General features: G+C 39.2%; 2 protein-coding genes across 4 annotated transcripts in view; one reads left to right on the forward strand and one right to left on the reverse strand.

Moving 5' to 3' along the window:
• Positions 1-23,557, forward strand: MYNN (myoneurin). 3 transcript variants are annotated; one of them, XM_074298160.1, is made up of 8 exons: positions 1-445; positions 1,442-1,736; positions 8,293-9,089; positions 9,533-9,692; positions 11,240-11,418; positions 12,219-12,302; positions 12,934-13,020; positions 21,649-23,262. In XM_074298160.1, exons 2-8 carry the CDS (start codon positions 1,468-1,470, stop codon positions 21,912-21,914), a joined length of 1,842 nt encoding a protein of 613 aa, XP_074154261.1. In that variant the 5' UTR covers positions 1-445; positions 1,442-1,467; the 3' UTR covers positions 21,915-23,262. The 3 variants fall into 3 exon arrangements, with proteins under 3 accessions (XP_074154261.1, XP_074154263.1, XP_074154262.1); XM_074298161.1 differs by having other exon boundaries at positions 416-431; XM_074298162.1 differs by lacking the exon at positions 12,219-12,302 and having other exon boundaries at positions 21,649-23,557.
• LRRC34 (leucine rich repeat containing 34) overlaps positions 21,602-25,345 on the reverse strand; it is a 38,204-nt gene continuing 34,460 nt past the window's right edge. Inside the window, exon 15 of the mRNA XM_074298165.1 lies at positions 21,602-21,861. The gene's annotated coding sequence lies outside the window, so the exon portion shown is untranslated. The remainder of the gene's footprint in view (positions 21,862-25,345) is intronic.

Below are 25,345 nucleotides of genomic sequence, written 5' to 3' on the forward strand. Positions count from 1 at the left end.
GCCTTCCAGGCTCCGCGCAGCACCAAGCGCTGTTTCTAAGGGATCAGGCTAGGGTCTGGGACCTTCAGACCCGGAAAGGAGCCGCCTTCCCTGATACAAGAGTGGCCGAATTAGGTTCTGGGGCTGCCAGGGAACGGTCTACAATTCCCAAAAGACAAGAGGGGCTACGGGAACGAAGGGCCGCTGGGCCCAGGGCATGCTGGGATCCGTAGTCTCTCGAGCAGGGGGCGGGATCGGCCGCTTCCACGGTCCCGCGGCCTGGGCCTGACAGGGACCGGACCGCTGGGTGCCCCGGACGTTGCTAGGGAACGGCCGCAGACCGGAAGTGAGCGCTACGAGCGCGGAAGCCGGGGGCCGGGGCGCCAGAGTGCGGCGGGCGCGGTGACGTCCCCCCGACATGGCGTCGAGCGAGTGAAGAAAGTGCCTCCCGGGTGGGTGCCGCCAGGTGAGCGAGAGCCCGCGCGACCCGCCCCCGGCTGGCTAGCGGGGAAGAGCAGGGCGGGGCCGGCCTCAGTTTCTCACTCGCTCGAGCCCCTCCGCGGGCCGGCCCTTTAAAGTGGGCCCCGAGGCGGGTGGAGACGCGCTCTTCGGCCTGCTGGGGCCCAGAGACTTTCGCCCCGGGGCTCTCCTGCCGATGGCGGCCGCGGCAGCCCCTCCGTGTCCGGAGGGGTGGGTCGGCCCCGCCTGCCCCGGGTCGCGACCCTGGGGTCTGACCAATGTGTTCCGTTCTCCCGCCCCACCCCACCCCCTGGCGGCTCGGCTCGCTGTCCCCTCCCCTTCCCGGGCGGCGTTCCATGGGTTTGACTCGCCTCTCTCGCATCTCCCGAGTCTGACCTCTTTTCTCCCAGACTTCTCCGCCCTGCCCCTGTCCGGAGCCCCACAGTCTGACCCCTCCCTCCTTCTCCCTCCTCCAAATCTGATCTTTCTCCCTTTTCTCCCCCCCCCCAGGTCTGGCTTTCCTCTCCCCACAGCTCTCCCTCTCCCCCATCTCCTCCTGTCTGACACTCGTCCCCTCCCCCAGAAACGATCCCTTCTCTTCCCCCTGCCCCCCACATCTGACCCCCCCCTTCCCAGGTCTGACTCCCTCTCTTCTTCCCGTTCCTTTCCCCCCACCCCGTCTGACGCCCCCTCCGCCCCCTTAGTCTGACTCCCCCTGTGCCTCCTAGATTTTGTCCCCTGCCTCCTCCCCCAGGTTTGACACCCCCTCCCTCACTCCCTCCCCCCACACTCCTAGGTCCGACCCCCTGTGCTCCCCAGGCCTGATTCTCCATCCCCTCCCCAGGTCTGATCCCCCTGTGCTCCCTGGGTCTGAGTCTCCATCCCTTCCCCTGGCCTGATCCCCCTGTGCCCTCTAGGTTCGACTCCCGGGCCTTTCGCCTAGGCCTGACTCCCCTCCTCCCCCGCGCCCTTTAGGTCTGACCCCCCCTGTGCCTCCCCGCAGGCGGCCCCCTCGCAGCCCCGGCGCCCATGATGCGGCCGTCCCACCACTGCGGGCACCTCCTGGAGCGGCTGAACGCGCAGCGGGAGGCCGGCTTCCTGTGCGATTGCACGGTGGTCATCGGGGAGCAGCAGTTCCGCGCGCACCGCAACGTGCTGGCCTCGTTCAGCGAGTACTTCGGGGCCGTGTACCGGGACTCCCCGAACAGCGACGTCTTCCTGGACCAGACCCAGGTGAAGGCGGATGGCTTCCAAAAGCTGCTCGAGTTTATCTACACGGGCACGCTGCACCTGGACAGGTGAGGGGGAGGGAAGGGGGGCTCGGCCCGGGGGCTGCTCCCCGGTCCCCCTGTGCGCCCCTGTGCCTCTGTAGTTGCCTCCCTGTGCCCTCGCATGTCCCGCTGCCGCCTTTGCCAACTTTCCCAAATCCTTTTATCCCAGTCTGCACATCCAGATTCTTGTGATCCGCATGTCGGGTGAGCCGGAAGCGGAGCCCACAGCTTGGGTTCGGGGCTGGTCCACACAGCAGCATTAGCAGGGTTGCTGGGACTTGGGGAGCCGCAGGCCCCTCCGCTCCCTCTCTGTCACTTCTGTCTGCCCCCCGCTGCCATCTGTTGGAAACTAAAACGTCTCTGCCCAAAAGTCCGGACCTCCTGTTGGGGCAGAGAAGTCCACACAGAAATTTATGCCCCACACGGCCCATTGACTTGGTGGGGTTGAGCCCTAGATCCTCTGGGGCAGCCTCAGGAGGTCCTGCCTTCCGCCAGGGGAGGGGAGGCTGGGAAGGGAGGATGAGGCCCGGTCTTGTAGGACTTGAGGAGCCAAATAGAGAAGTTGGCATTCTGATCTTGGGGTGCGGGGACCGCTGAAATTGATCCACCCGATGGACTGGAGAGGAGGCTGCTGCAGGGAGTTGGGCCTGTCCCTGAAGGGAGAAGGCTGAGGGGATGGGATTGGCCAGCCCGGGTGAGGGAGGAAGGAGAGAGTGGAGGATAAGGGGCCAATTCCAGGGAGGCAATTTGACAGAAATAGGAAAGAGAAGAATTCCGATTTAGCAGGGAAAGAAGCATTTGGGGGCCCTCCTGCATCCCGGGCCCCCTGCTGAGCACTTTGGATGGCGTCTCCTGTGACTGTAGAGAGATTGGGTTTGGGAGCTCTCTGACAAGGCCTGCCATAGCCATCCCGGCTGAGGTTTGGAAGGAGAGAGAGAATTTGGGGGTGGAAGAGGGCCCAGGACAAGCTGGGGTGCCTCTGCATACAGGGGGATGCTCTGTGGAGGCCAGGTTAGTGGAGAGGAGGGAGAGCTGTTAGGCCCAGGGCTCTTATTTCAGAGGGCTCCTGCAGAGGAGTATTCAGAGGTCATGGGTGATCTTTGGCCTAGAGATGGACAAGGGGGATCTGGTGTGCTTGATGGCTTTTGGAGAGCGGGAGCAGCCATGTAGGGGAGGGTCTCTGCTGGAGGACAGGAGCTGGCCAACCCAACCTGAGGGAGGGCCTCTGTCTAATCCTGGGGGGAACCTGGTGTGAGGGGCTGAGAAGGGGAGGAGGATCTACTGGAGAATGATCAGGTCCGGATGGTGGAGTGATAGGAAGGAGAGGCTGGGGATAGACTGTGGAGGAATTCTCCCAGTTATTCAAGCCCACCTGGGGCCTCCCTAGTGCTCCTCCCCAGTGTGCTCTCAGTCCCACTCCCCTCCACTCCATGGGGGCAGATGGGGACAGGACTGTTGGGCTCAGGGATTGAGGATGTGGAGAGTTGGGCCATCTGATTGTCTGATGGGAGCAGGACTGAGGGTAGAAGATGGGAGAAGGGGGAAGCCTGGGGAAAGGAGTTAGGGTCCAAGTTAGCCCAGTGGGGAGGGCAGGACCAGGCTGTCACTGGTAAGACCTAGGAAGGTAGTGCTGGCTGGGGAAGGTGGGAGAAGAGGAGGGGAAAGAGGGAAGGTACGGGGAATGTCCAGCTGGGCTGGAGCTATAAAGAAGGGGGGCTGGCCTAGAGGTCAGAAAAGTGGCCTTTGGGGAGGGCGAGGTTCTCTCCCAGCGCCTTCCTCCCGAATGGTCAGCCTTCTTGAGATGACAGGCTCACGAGTGGGCGCAGCCTTGGCCCGAAGGGGTGGCATGTCCCCAAGACTTTTCAAGCCAGGGCGGGGTGGGATGGTCTCAGTTTGTTTGAAAGGCTCTAATGCTCCAGGTGCTCTTTTACAAACAGGGGTAGGATTAGGTCGGAGACTCTGCATTTCTCAACTCTTGCCATTCTTGATTCCAAAAGGATTTCTCTCTCCCTTCTTTACCTTCCCTGAAACAAATTTTTGGAAATTTTCTAAAGTTTTTGTTGTTGCTGTTAAAAGTATTACGTTAAAAAGTTTTCTCTACTAACTCCCTCATTTCTTAAACTTTGTAGAGAAAATTGTGCTTATATGCTCATATATAGTCTTGGCTAGAGAAAGAATCCAATGTATAACTAAATAGCTTTTAATTTCTTGTGAAAAGTAGGTCTGTGCTGGTGTAGGCATTTCATCCTTAGAGGAATGAGCTGTGTTTAAAGGGAAACCTTTTGTACAATAAATCTTCATTCTTATAAACAGATACACTTTCTGGTGTTTTGTAAAGTTGAATTTTTATGTATCTCAATTCCTTATCACCTTCAGCTTTGGATAAAAGAGATGGCAAGGATACCCAATCAATAGAAAATAAAAAGTAATTTATCCTTCGACTCAGAAAGTATATTGAACTTTTCATTTTAAATGTGTCACTGATATAGGAATTGATAATGCTTTTTTTTGTTGTTTTTGTTTTTGTTTTTGGTAATGCTTCAGAAATACAATTCTTAGCTAACCTTTGTATAAAAATTGGAGGTTTACAACTTACTTTACACTAAATATGATTTCACAACAACACTATGTGGTATAAGTATTTATAATTGAGGAAAGATCCCTCGTATTGGGAAAGACAATATGATCCACTGGAGAGACAACTAACCTGAGTTGGACAATCTAGGTTCAAATTCTGCCTGAAACACATACTGCCTGTGTGACTTTGGCTGGTTGAGCCCCTTTAAGTAACTTCTCAATACCCCAAGTCAGCTCTTTAGGATACCAGGTTGCAAAACAAGTACAGATCTGCTTTGGTGGAGTAATTTTTCTCATTTGGAGTTCTTATATGAATGAATCACAGGTATGATCTAAAAAAGCCCAAACTGGCAATTTTTAATCTTTCTCTCCCCTCCCCTTTCTTTTTTTCCTCTCCTCCTTGTACTACCCATTCTCACACACACACACACACACACACACCCCCTGTGGGATCTGAACTCAAAGTTTTTGTGTAATGACTGTCAAGCTTATATTTTTTTGTACTAAACCACGATGCTCCGTAATAAAGAGCATTGAAGATTTAACTGTTCTTCACTCACCTGCTCCCAGGTTCCCTTTCCAGTCATGTAATAGAATGTTACTATTGTAATTTGCTTAAAAAAAAAATCCAACACCCAAATAAACAAACAAAACCAGCCCTCAAAAACTAAAACATGAATGCTAACTTATACTTCTTAGTATTTTGTGCTTTTCCAGGATCACAGAGTAAGTTGTCACATGTGAAGTTCTGCAAAACATTTCTGTAAAAGTCATGTTGTAAAAGAAAACAGATCTCTCACATACATACGCAAATCTTCAAGAGAAATAAAATTTTTAAAAAGTAACTTTATTCTGTGAATATAGATATAGCATTTTTCATCATAAGTCCTACAGAGTAGTCATGGATCATTGTATTGCTAAGAATAGCAAAATCATTCTAGTTGATCATCCCACAACATTGTCATTTCTTTGTACAAAGTACATTTCACTTTGCTTGAATTCATGGAAGACTTTCCACGTTTTTCTGACAGCATCCTGTTCTTCACTTTCCATAGAATAATAATAATCACATACCAAAATTTATTAAGCCATTCCACAATTGATGGGCATTCCCTTAATTTCCAGTTCTTTGCCCTGAGAAGAAAGCTGCTATATATATATATATATATTTTTTTTTTGGGGGGGGGGTACATTCTTTTTTTTTCCTTTTTAATCTCTTTTGGGATTCATGTTTTTTTTTTCCCCCCCTGAGGCTGGGGTTAAGTGACTTGCCCAGGGTCACACAGCTAGGAAGTGTTAAGTGTCTGAGATCAGATTTGAACTTGGGTCCTCCTGAATTCAAGACTGGTGCTCTATCCACTGCGCCACCTAGCTGCCCCCGGGATTCATGTTTAATAATGATATTGTTAAGTCAAAGCATTTGCATGATTTGATAGCCTTTTGGACATAGTTTATAACTTTTGATCATTTATTAATTGGGGAATGGCTTTTTTTCCCCCCTGAGGCTGGGGTTAAGTGACTTGCCCAGGGTCACACAGCTAGGAAGTGTTAAGTGTCTGAAACCAAATTTGAACTTGGGTCCTCCTGAATTCAGGGCTGGTGCTCTATTCACTGCACCACCTAGCTGCCCCGGGAATGCCTTTTTTTAAAAAATAAATTTGACTCACTTCCCTATACATTTGAGAAATGAGGCCTTTATCATAAAACTTGCTCCAAAATACTTTTCCCAGTTAATGTTGCTAACTGTATTTCCTCTGTCTATTCCATTCTCCAAGAAAAAAAAAATTTTTTTAATCACAACAGTCCTTTCTATGTAGGTAGACATTAAGTAACCATTCCAAAATGGAAACAGGGTTATTCAGCAAAGAAATTAATTATACTATCAAAGTAAAGAATACATAATAACAGTATGAATACATTATGTGAGATTTTATTTTTGACTGTTAAAAAGTTTAGGTGGCAGCCTTTGAAATGGATTTCAGCATAACTAAAGCCTCAGTGTGGATTTCTGTTTGCATTCTTAACTTGAGAAGGATGGTGGCATTTCATATGGATCATCAAGGCTAACTAGATCAAATTAGTCATTAGTAGTTCATTTTGTAGAACACGAAGAGTTATAATTTTTAAGTCATGTTATAGTTCAGCCCTGTCTCTTAATTTGCTATTATAAGAGGGATCCTTTATTTTCTCATTGGTGAAATGTAACTGAAAATGATGATTCTTTGAATCTAAGTATTATTTAGCAAAGGGCTGCATGAGTGTTAAGAAATTTTATAAGTGCACAATTTTAAAAATTTCATTGGTATTGTTTTAAAGTTTAGAATTAAACTTTACCTACAATGATTATTCATTTTTAAGTTCCAGAGACCTTACCATAGTCCAGAAGGGGAAATGAGTTCTTATATCTTTTTACTAATACAGAACATTTCCACCTTACAAAAAATATATTTGAAAGTGATAGCATCCTCACTTTAGAGCTAGAGGGATTTTTTAAGCCATTGAGATCAACCCCCTCATTTTACAGATGGAGAAAATGAGGCAGAGAGTCCTAGAGTAACTTGCCCAGGGTTCACAGCTACTAAGTGCCTGAGGCATACAGTAGCCCTATGCTTGACTCCAGAGGAAATGCTCTCTTGACTATGGTGGCACCCTTAGTTTGGAAGTTCGCTTACATTCAGGTTTTCAGTCTAGTTCGCAAAAAGTTAAATCTATGTTGGGGTGGAAATGTAATACATTTATAATGAAAAATCTCAGAAAGCAGTAATTAAACAAAGGAGAACACATTTAATGAGTTTAATTACTGATACTTGAAGTCAGCTCACTTAAGAGGAAGGCAGTTAATTTCAAGTACTTTAGTATTTGGCACTATATAAGAACTTAAGAATTTATTTTTCTTTAATGCACTTGTATCACTGGTATAGTTTTAACTTAGCCAGAATTAAGATTTTTTCCTGCTTAGAAATAAAGAGGAAGAGATTTTCCTGTGAGGAGAAAGAAGAGATTAGAAAATGTGTGGAAATGATTGTTTAATATGTTAGGGTCTTAGAGATTACTTAGTTCACCCATTTATTTTACACTTAAGGAAATCAAGGCTCTGGAAAGTTAAATTATTGATCCAACCAAGGTCACAGAACTAGTGAATTAAAAACAGCGTCTACAAGGTTCTCAGCTTTAAAGCTGGAAATGCTTTAAATACATTGCTATTCAGTAAATAATTGGGTGACCCCAGTCACCAGACCTCTAGTATACTGTTCATTCACCTACATTCCTTCTGACCGCCTTGCAAGCAGAGGAAAAAAGGAAGGTTTGTTTTCTACCCTGTTCCCCTCCCCTTCTTGTAAGACCAGATCCTTTTTGGTGCTGGCAGCCAGTAACTGACTCCAGTGAGTGGGCCATGGTGTAAACCTTAGTGGGAGGTGTGGATAACTGGGGGAGGAGAGGGGTTGTTCCTCTGCTTGGCTTCAGAGAGTAGAATCCCACACTGTGATTGGAGTTTGCAAAAATAGCGGATTTAGATTCATAGAGCTGGCCTCTCACAGCATGGGACAGGAAGTGGTGTGTTTCCTCTTAGCACAGGTCTTCAAGGAAAAAAGCTGGCTGATCACCTGTCAGGTATGTTATAACAGGTTTCTTTGTCAGTTTTGGGATTTGCTCTAACCTTCTAGGTTTGTTCCAAAAAAACCCCCATGGGACAGTACTCTTTTCTGTATAATAAACAGAGTACTAGGAGAACAAGTGTTTATAACCTTAGTTATATCCCTTACCCTTTTTATAAAAGGTCTATTTACTGTATTGTGCTGTGGATAGTACCTAACTTTGGTTATTTTTAGGTTTATGTTTTCAATCTCTATATGATAGAGGTTATAATTTTGTATTTGTGCTTTGCTATAAATTAATTCACTGATTGATCTATTTGTTCTTCTGTGTCACTGTAAATTACCTGATATCAGAAATAAAAGGGTTTTTCTTTTTTGACCAGAATATTGTCATTTAACCTTCCTTGCAGTTGGAATGTTAAAGAAATTCACCAGGCTGCAGACTTTCTCAAAGTGGAGGAGGTGGTCACTAAATGTAAAATAAAGATGGAAGATTTTGCTTTTATTGCTAATCCCTCTTCTGCAGAAATATCTAGTATTACTGGCAATATTGAGTTGAACCAACAGACTTGCCTCCTTACTCTTCGAGATTTTAATCGGGACAAATCAGAAACTTCTATTGATTTGATTCAGGCACATACAAAGAAAGTGACTTTAGAAAAGAAGTCTCCTCCAACCAAAAAGAAGAAGAAGACTTTCAGTTCTCAGAAAAACATGCAGAATAAACCAGTGCAATATTCCAGTGACATTTTAGAGAATTCATCTGTTGACATGTTCCTAGATATAAATAAATTGCCTTCACCAGTAACAGAACAAGTTGCACAAGGAAATGATATCCCAGAACTCCAGCTGACTTCAGTTGTGGGCAATGATAATTTTACAACACAAGATATTATTTTACAAACAGTAGCAGTGAAACAGAAACGGGGAAAATCACAGCCAAACTGTGCTTTGAAAGAGCACTGTATGTCTAATATAGCCAGCATCCCAAACTCTTATCCGCTGGAACCGTCTGGAGAAGACCTAGATCAGAGGTACTCAAAGGCCAAGCCAATGTGTAACACTTGTGGGAAAGTGTTTTCAGAAGCCAGCAGCCTAAGACGACATATGAGAATACACAAGGGAGTAAAGCCCTACGTCTGCCAGTTGTGTGGAAAAGCATTCACTCAGTGTAACCAGCTGAAAACACATGTCAGGACTCACACAGGTGAGTGGTTTTTAAGTTAACGTTTTCTTGAAATCTGTGTATGATATGCAGGAAAGAATTGAAAGGAAAAATTTGTTGAAATATTGTTGAATTATGTGTCTCATGACATTCATGGCTTATTACTGATGGCTAGAATATACACATAATGCACAAATTCTGTAATGTCGAAGAATTAAAGCTGTTTAATTTGGTACTTAGCCTGCCAGTCATTAAGAGGAGCAGTTTTGAAGGTGTTAAAGGTCTTCTATGAGTCTCCCTGATTTTTTTCATTTGCCAAAGTTTCTGTCTATATCTTCCTTTAAGCTTTTCAACTTCTAGGTCTTTGCCACTGTTTTCATTGCAGTAACCGATACTTGTTTACCTTTTTGTATTAAGCAAGTACAATACAAAATTTCCTTTTTAAATCTGAATGCTTTCCTTTGGGATTTTTTTTTTTTTTAAAGGGGAGAAGCCATATAGATGTGAGCTCTGTGACAAAGGTTTTGCTCAGAAGTGCCAGCTAGTTTTTCATAGTCGAATGCATCATGGTGAAGAGAAGCCCTATAAGTGTGATGTATGCAATTTACAATTTGCAACTTCTAGCAATCTCAAGATTCATGCTAGGTAAGAAAAATTGCTATGAGTTGTTTATCCATCCATGGATTTTAGTCTGTTATTGAACATTGTATCGTACGGGGGGATGTTAGGGAGTTCTGGGTTCAGGTCTGGATTCCATTGTACACTTTTGACTTCATGATTTCTTCAGTGTCTCCATCAGTAAAAATGAGCAAATGTCTGATTGCTTTCCATTGAGGCATTGTGAAGACATAGGAGAATATTTTAAGAACAGGTAAATTCAGGGTGTTCTTGTCATTACAGGGATTTGGGATAGCGCTTTCAAGTCATTATGTTTCTTATGGACCATTCAAACTGAGTCTTTTATTCAATGAATTTTTCTTTCCTTCCTCCACTCTAGTACATAGCACAGTGCCTGGAACATAGGAGTTGCTTAATAAATGCCTATTAACTGATAGTGACAGAGGAGGATTTCTAAGTAAGAGGACATAGTATGAAAATTTCCTAGCCATCATTATAGAGGGGCTTCCACAAAAGTAGACTTTTTTGGAAAGGAGAATGATGGTCTCCGTTTTCTGCTGCTATTAATCTTGATCAGAGTAAAGTGGTACATGAGCTGAATTGTCCTCAGGCAACCTGTTAGGTGAGATAATCAGATGACATAATTGATCAGAAGATTAAAATATTGAGAAGTGATTGCCAGTTTGGGGCTTGGAGGGGGAGGGAAAGCATAAATTGTATATATTTTAAAAATTAATTTATACACACAACACTCCATCACATGGTGTGGTGTTTTTTTGTTTGTTTGTTTTTTCCCTGAGGCTGGGGTTAAGCGACTTGCCCAGGGTCACACAGCTAGGAAGTGTTAATTGTCTGATACCAGATTTGAACTCAGGTCCTCCTGAATTCAAGGCTGATGCTCTATCTACTGTGCCACCTAGCTGCCCCCACATGGTGTATTATTTAGAGCCAGTTTTGGAGCCTGGAAGCCCCAGACTCAAATCCTGTCTTTTACTCCTTCATGGGTCATGGAGACCCTGGGAAATCTCTTCATGACCCAGTGTTCTAGGCTGTTCTGGGAATCTACAAGTTGTGGGGAAGGTGCTGAGCTTCACTGATAAAGTTATTTTCTTTACCTGGGAGTTCTGTACTGTAATGGAACTTCTGGTCCAGACCTGGATATACCCTGTATATCTACATATATATAGGGATATCATACATACATATATATATATATATGGAAAGCAATGAAAAATTTTGGTTTCTTTATCAACTATATAACAAAATCTTTGAGAGGAACTCTGCTAGCCAAACTCCACGTGTGGACTTTAGGACTTTTTTTTACATTAGGGAGCTACTTGAGGAGTATGATTTTAATTTCATCTGTCATGAAAATGGACAGAATTTTTACCTTTTCTCCCAACCATTACCAAAACAACTGAAACACTGTTTATCAGTCAAATGAAGGCCAATTTTGGAAAGCTACCTTTTACCTTTGAAGCTGTTCTGAAAGCTTCACCAGGCTGTATGGCATACTGTCTAAAGGGTGGGCCTATACCCTGTGCTGATCTAATTGTACACTTCTCTGTTGCCAGGAAGCATAGTGGAGAAAAGCCATATGTGTGTGACAGGTGTGGACAGAGATTTGCTCAGGCCAGCACGCTGACTTACCATGTTCGCCGGCACACCGGAGAAAAGCCTTATGTGTGTGATACATGCGGGAAAGCGTTTGCAGTATCTAGTTCCCTCATAACTCACTCTCGAAAACATACTGGTAAGAATTAGCTAAGAAACGGTGATGCTTGAAAGAGAGGGAGCTATGAGTCAGAGGAGGGGGGCAGGGAGATGGCAGAAGAGAGATCCAGGGAGTGGCTCTGGACAGAGGCAGAGGCTGATTCTATACCAGAGGGTGGAGCGTAGACCAGAAGAGTATTCATTCAAGTGCAATTCCATACAAAAGCCAGTCTTCTTTAGGTCCATTATTTTAATAATAGGTACATGGCATTAGCTTGCCATCCAGCCTATAAATTGAAAAAATATATATTACTAGATTTTTTTTTAAACTCAGTTTAGATTTTCAATTCTTATTTTGAATCTTACAAAGAACGTCCTTCATATTCATAGCATCAGCTTTGAAACATGTTTTGCAGGTTTGTTTTCTGAAGGACTGTTGGTAATAGAGTTTTAATTATTCTCTTCTATTGATATACTAGTTACCTTATTTCCAGGGCTGCTGCTTTTAATGGTTGATATATGTAAATGAACTTTGAAAATCGTGTAAGTCAAATGTAGAGCAAACTTAGGAAAAACTTGTTTCTACCCAAGAGATATTTATAGAAATGAGGCCTTATATGAAAATAATCAGTTTATGTGGACAGTACAAAATACTAGTTACTAACATTCATGAAGTTGGATCACTAAAAATAAATACTAGCATACCTCTGAAATCTTTTATGAGATTAGAGGTATTCATTGAAATGTTATTTTAGAATAGTTTATTTGAGGTTATCTGTAATTGATAAAATATTTTACTGGTATAGTACACCACCTCGCTATCTTTTATTTTTCATCTAGGTGAAAAACCATACATATGTGGTATTTGTGGGAAAAGTTTTATTTCCTCAGGAGAGCTCAACAAACACTTTCGATCCCATACAGGTCTGTGTTTAGGGAGAATATATTATTCTTTGTTCTCTCTTTCTATAATTTCTTTTGATATAAACCTTAGCCCAACTTGATACAAAAGGTTGTGAAAATGGATTTTTAAACAGACATATTCTTTTCATAAGCAATTAAAATTAAAATATTTAACTCTGTATAGAGTAAAAATAGTAAACCAAAGATAACGTAGCTCCTTCCTTAGTATTAAGTCTAGGAAGTGTCTAATAACATTCTCTATTTGCTCATTAGTTTGATTTTTAACATTGTCTACCCCCAATGCCAAATAGCAATGGCAAATAAAAAACATTTCTAACTAGTAAAAAATGATCACTTTGTAGCACCATTACTTTGCTGAATCAAAATTTGTGGAAGGAAAACAAGGAGAAATTTTATGGTTTCTTTTAAAGATGACTTAAGTCATCTTCCTGTTAGATGAAGTTCCTATATGCTTTAAAATCAGACTTTGTGGAACTTTTTAACGATTTGGACATGATTTATAATTATATTTGAGAGCAACATAATAATTATATTAGGCTCAAAAACATGTTGAGATATATATTTATTTGCTTCAGCTACCAAGCTAAAGAAAAATTGAGATTTTTAAACTAAATTTTTTTTCTCACCCCAGGGGAAAGACCATTTATCTGTGAATTATGTGGAAATTCTTATACGGATATAAAAAACTTAAAGAAGCACAAAACAAAAGTCCATTCAGGTAAGTGTTGAATGCCATATTGACAGGTTTATGTCTAAAAGAAATGGATTGTATTATTCTATAGGTTTGCTCCTCCCTTGAAGACTTGAACTTTGTGAAGTGAATAAGCAAAGGAGTTGGAATTTAATGCAAATTCATTTCACCTTACTGGGGAATTCAGAGGGTTGGCACATATCTTCAAGGAGACTGACCTTGGGCACATTAGACTGTAGATCCAGTCCCAGCCTCAGGCTTATCCCACTAAGGCTGCTTCAACTCTTCTCTGACTGTGTGTCCCAGTGGTAGAGAGTAAATCCAGCTGTAGATTTCAGAATTAAAACTGAAGAGTCCAGCTAGTACCTCTCACAGAGTTCCTGAAACTACCCAGCACTAGCTTAGAGATATCTAATAAACACTTGTATCCCCCAAAAACTTGTCCCTTTGTTTGCCTCTTATTGTTTAAAATGTTCTGTATTTTCATTTAACAAGAAGCTTTTCTCTCCTTTACCATGTCCTTGTAACAAGTATGCATAATAAAATAAAATTCCCATATTGGCCATGTCCAAATATGTATGTCTCATTCTTGAATGCCTTTAGTTTTTAAGTCAAGCCTAAATTAGAATAAAGAATAAACATGAGAAGATATGGGACCCCAAGTGAGAGAACACTTAACATTAACTAATTTTTTAAAAGTAAATTTTTGATCTCATTTGTATATCTCCTAGTTTCCACTGTATCCCTCCTTAATTCCTACTAGAGAGCCAGAGAAAGAAAAAAAATTCTATACAACTAAGCTTTTTTTTCCCTTAATGTAAGATTATATGTAGTAATCTAATGCCTTTGTCTCTTCAGCTCTGCAAAAAAAATAGGTAAAAGTTTTTATATACATTCTTTGGGGCTAAGCTTCATGTACTACACGATTTCCCTCATTTAATGCACAACTACCGTTTCTTTTGTTTTTTGTTTTTTTCTTTGCTACATGAAAATATTGCCACAAAAATATCTTGGTGTATTTGGGACTAATCTTCATGAAGTTATATGCTTAGCAGTGCAATCTCTGGTTCAAAAAGTATGGACATTTTAGTTAAAATGTATGTATATGTGTATGGACAGACAGAGAGAGAGGGAAGAAAGGAGAGATTAATCTTATGCTTCCCCTGTGAAATATTTTTGCCTTTTTTTGTACCTGGAGGAGTTATCGTGGTGTCTGGCATACACTACTTCATAAATGTTTGCTGACTGACTGACTCACCATTTTCCATTTTTCAGAATTCAAGTTTAGTTTGTTTAAATAGGTCTGGAAATTGAAATCTGAAATTATGAAGATAAACCTAGGTCCTGATTAGTGTGCAAACAGTGAATCCCCATGTATGATTCAGATGATTAATCTTTACCCATCAGTAATCAAATGCCCATATCTTTTGAACAAGGGATTCTACTGCTGGCATCTATAACGTCAAGGATGTAAAAAGGTCCTTAATACACCAAAATATTTATGGCTATACTTTTGGGTACAAAGAACAGAGTAGCTGCTCAGCAATTAGGAAATAGCAGGGAGGGGAAGAGAAAGAGTTAAAAGTTTTTGTTTTTTTTTAAAGGCCGGAGCCCTGTTCTCTTCTGGAAGGCAGGATTTAAGCTAAGTCTTGATGGTGTTAAAAAGGATTGTAGGAGATATAGATAACAAGCATCACCTGGCCTTGCAGAACAAATTGACAAGAGAGATAGGAGAAGTGTTTGCATTTCCCAGGAAACTTAACAAGCCTTCTAAGGGAGCCTTGACACAGCCTTAGACAATACTCGGTATCCTGACCCAACAGAGAAATCAATTACTGCTGTTGTGGGCAACAGTAACCAACAGGACCGCTGGTGAAGTGGCTTGGAGAAGGAAATAGGAAGATTTCCCTCAGCCAGGAAGCAGAGACTGGAGGAGCATCTGCATTAAACCCAAGAGGAACATAATGGAGGGGAGAGAGTTTGGGGGATCCATTCTGGGGCAGCTAAAAGAGGGCAAGATTTCAAAGTCTTGGAAAGGGAGCATTTATCAAGTGCCTACCTCCATGTTAGCCTCTGAGCTGCCTGCTATATAGAATTACCTACTTGACCCTCCCAAGTACCCTGGGAAGCTGGTGCTATTATGTCTCCATTTTACAGATGAAGAAGCTCAGCTAAAAGCAAGTAAAATGACTTGCCCAGAGTCAGATGGCCAGGAAGGGTCTGCATCTGAATTTGAACTCCGGCTTTTCTGACTCCCAACTCCAGCTTGCTCTTTCCACATTGTATTTCTAGAACAAGAGTTGGAAGGCTGGCTGTGCCAATTGTGGGTCTTCCATATAGGGATAATTGAGTCCTTTGGAGTTGATGAGGTTAATAAAGAGAATGAAGAGAGGGCTTGGCATTGAACCCTGGGGATACATACATGGTAACACATGGGGGACAATCCAGGAAAAGCTTGTATAGGAAATGGAAACGAGGGAAGGTAATAGTGGATGAATATGAGAATCTAACATGGTCCTCTATTATCTGAAATCCTAAAGCTCAGAATAGCCACACAAAAAAAGAAAAATGGGTAGAAGAGGTGAGAGAATCAGCAGTTTTTTTTGAATAGCCATAATTTTTTGGTTTTTTAATAGCCATAATTGGGTGGAAGAATATCAAATAAAACCTCGGGCTGGCTCTGAGGCAATATGACATTAACTAGAGACAAGGCAGAGCCCTCCAGTTTTAGACTGGGTTCTATTCTACCAAGAAGAATGATTTTTGAAATGGAAAGGAAACAAAATTAGCTAATAGGAATGATTTTTTTGTTTTTTGAGGCAAAGGAGAGGCTTAGATCTGCACTGTCATGGAGATAGGAAAAAATTTTTTCTGGCCCACTTAATATTTTATTTTTTCCAATTACACGTAAAGATAGTTAGCAACATTTATAAGATTTTGAGTCACAATTTTTTTTTCCTCCCTTCTTCCTATCCCCCCCTTCCCCAAGATGGCAAACAATCTGATATAGTTACTTATGTGCAATCATGTAACATATTTTCCTCTTTAGTTCTATTGTGAAACAGAATCCCAAAAAACAAACAAAAAAAGTAAAGATAGTTTGCTTTTATCTGCATTCAGTCTCCATAGGATGGCATTTTCCATCGTGAATCTTTTAGAATTGTCTCAGATAATTGTTTTGCTGATTAGAGTCAAGTCTATTGCAGTTGATCATCACATAATCTTGTTACTGTGCACAGTGTTCTCTTGGTTCTGCTCACCATACTCTGTATCAGTTCATAGAAGTCTTTTCAGGTATTTCTGAAATCTGCCAACTTATTTCTTTTAATACAAGAGTATTGATGGAGGAAAGGAAGAAATTCCTTCCATCGATGAGTAGCAATAACTACCTTGCAACTTGGAGTATTAAAGAGTTAGGAGCACAAATTTGCCTAGTGTTACACAACTGGTGTGTAGTAATGGCAGGACTTGAACTCAGTTTCTCCTTATTTTAAATCTAATTCTGTATTCACTATTGTACCAACATTGCTTCCTAGAAGGAATTGATACCTAAAGTAGAGAGATCTAAGAGCTTTGTTTTTAACATCATTTTCATTTAAACATCACATTTCACATTTTGTCATTAAATCCATCTTCTTTTTCTACTCCCTAAAACATTGTTTGGTAGAATTTTATTTTTTAAGAGGAGGGGGAAAAAAATTCAAAATCAAAGAACACATCAGCCAGATCTTTTAAAGATATGCAGTTTTCCATACCCATAATCTCCTATTTCTGCAACAACAACAAAAAGCTGATTTTTCTCTACTCTTCTCCAAGGCCAAATATGATCATTATTGTCATATTATATTTGATAAATTAAACTTTCCAACTTTTTCTGAAATCTACCTGCTTAACATTTTTTATAGCACAATAGTATTCCTTACATTCATATATGACAACTTGTTCAGCCATTCCTGCAGTTGATGGGCATCCCCTTGATTTCCAATTCTTTGCCACTACAAAAAGAGCCACTTTGAGTATTTTTGTACATAGGGAATCTTTTCCCTTTTTTATGTTCTCTTTGGCATATGGACCCAACAGTGGTATTGCTGGATCAAAGAGTACACAGTTTATTGCCCTTTGGGCATAGTTGAAAATTGTTCTCTAGAATGGTTGGATCAGTTTATAATTCTACCAGGAGTACATTAATGTCCCTGTTGTCCCCCATTCCCTCCAACATTTATCTTTTTCCCTAATCACCAAATAATATCACAAATTATGAAATTGATTATATTTTAACTGACTGACAGGAAATGTCATGATACTGAATTAGTCATTACTCATTTATCTTTTTGTTTAGTCAGATAACTGATGTGGAGCAAAGATAAAAATACAAAGCTAGAAAAAATAAGTAGAAATGAGAAAACGATACAGCACATAATTAAAATGAGTTGTTGGCACCAAACTGAGGAAAATGTAAAGAATGTCTATGCCAGTTATGATTTTTTGGTTGTTATTTTACACACACACACATTTTTGACAAGGTAATTGGGGTTAAGTGACTTGTCTAGGGTCACACAGCTAGGAAGTGTTAAGTGTCTGAGTTTGAATTCAGTGTCTGAATTTGAATTCAGGTCCTTCTGACTTCAGGGACTGGTGTTCTATCCACTGAGTCATCAAGCTGTCCCTATAATTTCATGTAGAAAGTTAAGTGATATGAAACAATTACCATAAAAAAGATACCAAAAGAATGCCTTAGCAAAAACTTGATTTGCCAAATAGAAATGGAGATGGCCAAGGACCCCACTAGTTTAGCAAGTAAGTTTGTTTGTAATTCTTACAAATAAGTAGTAGATTATGATCAATTTTTCATAAAACAGTGAGAAGTAGATGAAGGAAAAACCAACTTAAAACCAGATGAGAACTCCACATTAATAAAAGCCATCAGGAACAGCTAGGTGGCTCAATAGATTGAGCACCAGCCCTAAAGTAGGAGGACCTGAGTTCAAATCTGGCCTCAGGCACTTAACATGTCCAACCTGTGTGACCCTAGGCAAGTCACTTAACCCGGATTGCCTCAGCCAAAAAAACATCCTAAGGACATCTGATGATGAAATAAAACAACAAAGATAAAAGATGGAAAAAAATCTGCAGTGGTTTATATAATATTGTAACCAAGGAATAATGTTAGAATCTGGGTGATGTAATCTAAGTAATATGTGGTCATCTAGCAAAAACCAGAACTAATCTTGCCTTCTCATTCTCCAGTGATACCCTCAAGACAGATACCAGGGTCAAGACTTTCCTGTTTTCCTTGGAATTATGCAACTGATAGAGATTGTGTAAATTATTAGACATAGATGTGCTGTGATCTAAGTCCCAGCTTATCAGGTTGATACCTGTAGTGGAAAGTGTGGGTGGGATGTGGAAGGGCATAAAGTTTATGCCGCTTGAGAATTAGATGAAGCAAAGGGGCATTTAGCCCAAAGACCTGTTGATGCTCTTAAGTTACTCGAAGGAACTGCACAGCAAAGAAGCGTCAGATTTATTCCATGTCTAGAAGTTTCAGTGAGGCAGCTGGGACTGGACATACTCCAGGGAATTAGTTTTCATGTGTTGTTCCTAAAACCTTTATCACCTGTTTCCAAGTTTGGTCCATGAGTAAAAATTTTTTCTTTTCAAATGCATTTGCGTGATCTCATGAATATGAATGCTCTCTTCTTTGATAGAAATAACCCACCATCCATCTTTTCCCCCCCTTCCACGATCTCCAGAGAAGGGAAGGTACTTTATCATCTCTATTCTTGGGGACCAAAAGTGCTCATTAGAATTTTAACAGCATTCCGTTTGAATTACTTCATTTGTTCTTTCCATTTTATACTTGTCATTCTGAAGAGTTTTCCTGGTTTGACTTCACTTTGTCTTTTCATGTTTCTCATCATATTCATAACTTATAGAACTATAATATTCTATGCCATTGCTATTACCATTACTTGTTTAGCTGTAGCCTAGTTAGTGATTATTTCCAGATCCTTTCTACCACAAAGAGTGCTATTACAAATATTTTGGAGTACAAGAAGTCTTTTTGTCACTGTTTTGGGACCATGTGCTTTAAAATAGAATCTCTGGGTCAGAGGATATGGACTGTTGAATCACTTTTCCATACTTTTGAAATGTTAGAACAACTCTAGAGAACACCAACAATACGCCAGTGAATCTGTCCTTCATAACATCTACAGTATTGGGGTGTTTTTCATAATTTGTTCTCTTTGCCAGTCAGCTTCATATGGTAATTAAACCCTAGAGTTGTTCTAATTTTCATATTTCTCATTATTAATGACTTCTGGGATTCTTCACAGAGTTGCTAATAGTGTGCACTTCTTTTCACAAGTGTTTATCCATGTCTTTTGACCACTTATGTATTGACATGGCTTTTGGTTGTATATATGTCTATATGAATATCAGAGAAACTTGAAAACAAATGTTTTTCCCTCCAGGCATCTGTATCTGCTTCCTCTGCTATCCTACATGCATTTGGTAGAAGCTTTTTTGGTTTCCTCTAGTTGAAATTCCATAATTGCCATCTGATTCTTTTCTCATCTTCTTATGGTATGACATTTAATATGCAGATCTATGATACAGACTAGATGATACATCTGAGCATAAAGAGGAAATCTAAGACTATAACAATTTGCAAGCCTCTGAGAACATGTTATTAATTATTCACATGTATATACTTTTATAAGATACTTTCCTAACAACAATGTGGAGAAATGGATTTAGGTAAGAAAACCGAGACTCAGAAAGAGACTGGAAAGAGATGTCTGGGCTAGCTTTCTGGAGGTCCTCCGGACGGGCCTTGGTCTCAGCAGGATAGTCACCACGAGGATAGTCAAGAATAGAGTCTAGAGTCTTTATTGTCTCCTTCACAGTCTGTTCACTCTGACTGCTTCACAGTCTGTCCCAGTCTGACTGCCAAAATGTAACGATTGGGCTAGCTTTCTGGAGGATCTCCTTGGGATCAGCCTGAGTCCTTAGTCTTAGTGGAGAAGTGATGAAGGCAGGACAGCCACCATGAGGCTGGTCAAAGATGGAATGGATCATTTCAGTCCTTCTCAGTGCTTATTTACCTTAGAATTACATCATTACAGCATACGGAATATGTGTGAACCAGAGAACTATTACATCACCATGCTAAGTACTAAGTATATATGTGAACTAGAGAACCTTCATCTCATCAATTCCAGTGAGTTAACACCTTTTTCAAGTATACTTCTTCAGAGTTCCAGCCCTCTATACCTTCCCATCAGAGTGTTTGACTAGAAATAAATGTCAGGTATTAAAAATACAAAGACAAAGTTTGATTGAGAGCTTAGCCCTTGAGTCATTGGCACGAGTTTGATAGCTAGGAGAGGAGAGGAAACCCAGACTGTTACTGATTATGATTTAAAGAAAAAGTAATAGGATTTCATGTATCTATTCACTTGTTCAGAGTACTGTATTATAAGATACTTTCTATCTACCAGCCTAGGACTGGTAACAAGAGTTTGTACATAAAAATCACTTTCTAGACAAGTAAGTCTCATAAAGAAACTAATAGTAATAACAAAAATACTTTACATTTATTATCTCACTTGAGTTTTACAACCACTGATGAGGTTCAAGGCTATTATTGTCTCCCTTTTATAAGATTAGGAAAGATTGTTGATTGGTCACCATAATCACACAATATGAGTGTTAAAAAAGATTTTAACTCTTCCCAAGAGCAGTATTCTTTTTGCTGTCCCACACTGCCTGGGGAAATAAAAATAAATAAGGCTCTCAGCAAGTTACAATGAGTTTGGTTAGTTACTAAGTACCATGAAATTAATTGCTACTACTGAAAATTGCCAAGAAGAGGGTACCTTGAAAAATACTTTGTTTTGTTGTTCTTGGTCATGTCCAACTCTTTGTAATCTCATTTGGGGTTTGCTTAGCAGAAATACTGGAGTGGTTTGCCATTTCCTTCTCCAGCTCATTTTATAGATGAGGCAAACAGGGTTAGGTGACTTGCCCAGATTATACAGCTAGTAAGTATCTGAAGTGAGGTTTAAACTCAGGAATATGAGACTTTCTGGTTCCAGGCCAGGCTGCTTAGAGACCTTGTTAATGTGGGGAGTTCAGACTCCATAGGCTCTGAATTTGCAGGCTATTGTAGAAGCTTCGAACTGTGCCAGGAAAGAAAGAACACAGTTCCTGCCCTTAAAAATGTTTACAGTTTAGTAAAACACATAGTTAAGTGCTAAGTAAATATTGATACACCTGCTAGATATTACAGAAAGTGATACCACAAGGTTATGGTATAAGAACAACACTGATAATAAGATAACATTTACATTGTTTTAAGGTTTGCTAAGAGCTTTACACATGTTACCTTACTTGATCCTTAAAACAACTTTGGGAAATAGGTTATTATTTTATGGATAAGGAAACTGATGATATTAAGTATCTTGGGCTAGATTTCGCTCTTCCTGACTCCAAGAATGGGGAGTCCTCAAATGAAAAGGCCACTTGGGAAGAAAGAAAGAACAGAAGCAGAAACATAGTAGAAGAGAGATATTTTAGCTTCTGGGAGCAGTGAGTAGAATAATTTGTTTTCTTTGAGAAATTAAGGTTTATTTTTATTTTTCCTTTCAGGATCTGAAAAAACTCTAGATTCTACCGTGGGGGATAATAACACTTTCAATGAACAAGATCCCATGCAGAAAAGTCCTTTGTCAGAACCTTTAGATGTGAAACCTTCTGATATGACTTTACCATTAACTCTTCCCCTTGGAACGGAGGACCACCAGATGCTGTTGCCTGTAACAGATAATCAGTCTCCATCCTCGGACACATTGTTGAGATCGACTGTAAATGGGTATTCAGAACCACAGTTTATTTTTCTGCAGCAGTTATATTGACTTTATGAGCAATATGGAATTTACTAAATAAATAGCTTTGTAGTGAACATAAACCTCTCTGGCAAGGTGAACATCCTCATTCACTATCATTTGGCTTGTGATCATTATTTTTCATTCAGCTAAGTAAAGGCAACTGATCCTGCATCTTCACTGTGCAATGCTTGTTTTTTTGTTTTGTTTTGTTTTTGTTTTTATTTTGCTTCAAAAATCAGGAGTATATATACAGTATTTTTGGAGAATGAGTTACATAGCAAAATGGTATTTCAAAAGAGGGGGAAAAACATTTTCATCAGTAGTCTTGAAGACTACATTTTTGGTTTTTTAGAGCTACTCTTTAATTATTCTGATAGCACATATCACTTCACCAAATAAAATGTCTTCCAGATTTTTTCCTTTTTTCTCTTACTTAAAAGAAAATGATCAGTTCTGGACTTCGTTTAAAATTAAGAGTTCATAATTTCTGGCCAGAAAAATCTAGGGACCAAATTATAATTTATTTTTCTTCTCTACTACTATTCATGCCAGCAGTCCTTTAATAAATGGAAGAAAACATCTATCATTAAGTACTGTAAAATTCTTATTTTTTTCCTCTCTACCAGAACATGTTTTCAGTATTTCATTTAAAAGTAATCTATCAATAGATGTTTAATATTGTTATTGTTTTATCAAAAAGCAGTTTTACAATTTGACCACTTTGACATAAGCTAAGGAAAAATGATTAAGTATATTTTTGGAAAGTATGCAGGCTGAAAGATAGATATGCTAATTTTGTCTATTTTTACTCTATTGCATGCATACCTTTAAAAATTGAAATTAAATCCAACAGTAAAATAGTGGAAAAAAACCCTCAAAAAGCTAAAAGATTAAAGCAGAATACAAATAACTGTTGACAACCAAATATTACAGATACAGTAATGAGATGTCAGATTTCAGTATTCAGAGGAAAAATACTTTTAAAAGTCCAGTTTTTTAGAACTACAAAAGAATATAAAATTTTGCTAATAAGACAGCTTTATTTTTCAGATATCTCTCAATCCTTTAAACTATGGCAATAAGTTGCCTTGGTAGTTTTTTTAAAAGTCCTTGTCAACCCAAATAGGCAAAAGCATATTGTTTTCATAGATATTTTCCACTAAATCACTTATATCCTGATTCTTTGTCAACAAAATGGGTTTTCGTGGTTTGTTGTTGTTTTTTAACTGTTCTCTATTAAAATATGGTTAATAGAATTCCCAGCTCCAAAAAGGCTGCAGATTAAAATACTCTTTAACTCCTCATTTCTTCCAAGCAAGCCCCAGTCACAGATTTTTCTTGTAAAACTCTTCTGTAATAAATTTAATACATTTTCTGTTTATCTTTTTTTTCTAATATCCTCTACTTGATGCCCAAAGTCACAGTAAATAAAGCCTTGTAATTACAAAAAGTATGGTATAGTATAGCATAATATAGTATAGGATAGTAAATCTTGGCAACTGATGCAAGAACATCATTGACCTCATCATCCCTTACTCAGTTCAGACTCATTATTACTAAGTATTGAGATTCAATTATTATCCTGGTTAATTTTTTTTTTTTTTTTTGGTGCAAAGTACCTTTGTGAAGCAGCAATTGAGTACAAAATAAATTTGTAAACCTGAAACATACATTTTCCTTGATCAGATATATTGATTGATCGCATTGCATTTCATCAGCTTATTTCTGAACAAAATGTAAAGTGATTAGCTCATTCAGAAAATTCATCAGGATTTTGATACAGTATAAAGAAAATATAATAATTGGATCCCATTATAAAATAACACCAAAGAGAGCCTGGGATTTCTAGTGCATCATTATTAAAATTAAACATCACATTCTAGGCTATATTTTTAAGAGTAATAATTATCTCTTATCAAAGGTTATATAGAATGAGGTGGCAAATAGTTTTGTTCTGTGCTTTTTTCTCCCCCATGATTGTTGGTTAGTTTCGCACTTCAGTTATATTTTTGATCACATGTCATTTGCTTCATCATTTAATAATTTATTTTTATTAGTGTAAATTTTTAAATTACTACCTAATCCTGTTATTACCTGCTTTTCCAAAATAGCAATATAGAGAGAACATAAAATTCTTTGCCTTCCTGGGAATGTTTTTTAAAATAATTGGATTCTGTTGTGATATGCACATGTTTTTCTTGTAGCTGATGTTGTTTAGTGCTCATATAAGAGCCCCATACTGAAATTATTTTAAATTTCTTCTTTTATATGATTTTGTAGTTTCTTTTGGCAACTGACAATTGAAAAGTCTATCATATAAGACATGGCTCTGAATATGTGACATAAGTCCCACTTTTTTTATATCTTGACCTATTTAGGTCATTTATTGTTTGTTTTTTTTTCTAAGGAAATCTACATTATTATTTTCAATCTATGTATGTTGTTTCATGGTAGACCTTGCCTGTCTAAAAAGAAAACAATATTTTAACCTATGTGTCAGATCATACAATTAAAGGGTATGGTAAGTTCATCATTAACTGTTAAACTAAATACATCTACGATGTGCTGTTGTGGGATGAGATTACTTGTTATTTTTAAATGAATTGATTATTTACAATGAATTACTGGGCAAGTTAATTCTGAAGAGCACACTGAGAGATGGAATGTACTTTCTATGTGAATTTGTTTTGTACTTGTAATATTAGATTATTTCTACTGTATTCTTAGATTTCCAACTAAAAATGCTTAGATTTATATATCAGTCATTTTAGATGTTTGTAAATAGCATTTGTTTAGTGTTCTTTATTTACAGATTATTTTTAATACTATTTTACAAAATTATTTTAACCTTTTCAGAGTCTGATATAGTTCTATTGCAGCAATAATTAAATAGTGTACCCTACAAAATTCTTTCTATATGCTGTTTACAGAATTCATGGAAATGACTACACTTGATATACTTAACTGTGTTACATTAAATTAATGTCATGTGTACTAATTTTTAAATTATGTTCTAAACATTTCTTGGCTCTTAAGCCAACTAAGAGATGTTTTCATGTAAACTTCACCTACTTCTATGAGAGTTTTTTTTTTTTTTTTTTAAACAAGTGTCTGGATACTGGTTAAAAATCCCTTATAGCAGAAATACATGTTTTTACCATGATTTAATGTCTTTTAAAAGTAATTTTCAAATGTTACTAATACTTAGTCAGTATAAGAAATTTTTTTTCACTTGAGTAGTTCTTTATGCCTTCCTTTTTATTTTAGGAGAGTTGTTAATTGAAGGAATTTAGAACATAGCAGAAAAATTATGGGAAAGACAAAGTACTCTTCTAAAAATATGGCAATAGTGAAATTTTTTGTTAACTTCAAGAACAAGTTGCTAAAATGGATGTCCTAATAATTATCTGCTTTTGAATATAGGATAAATGTGAAATTCCGATAGCATTGCTTATAAT

Source organism: Sminthopsis crassicaudata, chromosome 3, assembly GCF_048593235.1.
Source record: "Sminthopsis crassicaudata isolate SCR6 chromosome 3, ASM4859323v1, whole genome shotgun sequence".
NCBI classification, from domain to species: domain Eukaryota; kingdom Metazoa; phylum Chordata; class Mammalia; order Dasyuromorphia; family Dasyuridae; genus Sminthopsis; species Sminthopsis crassicaudata.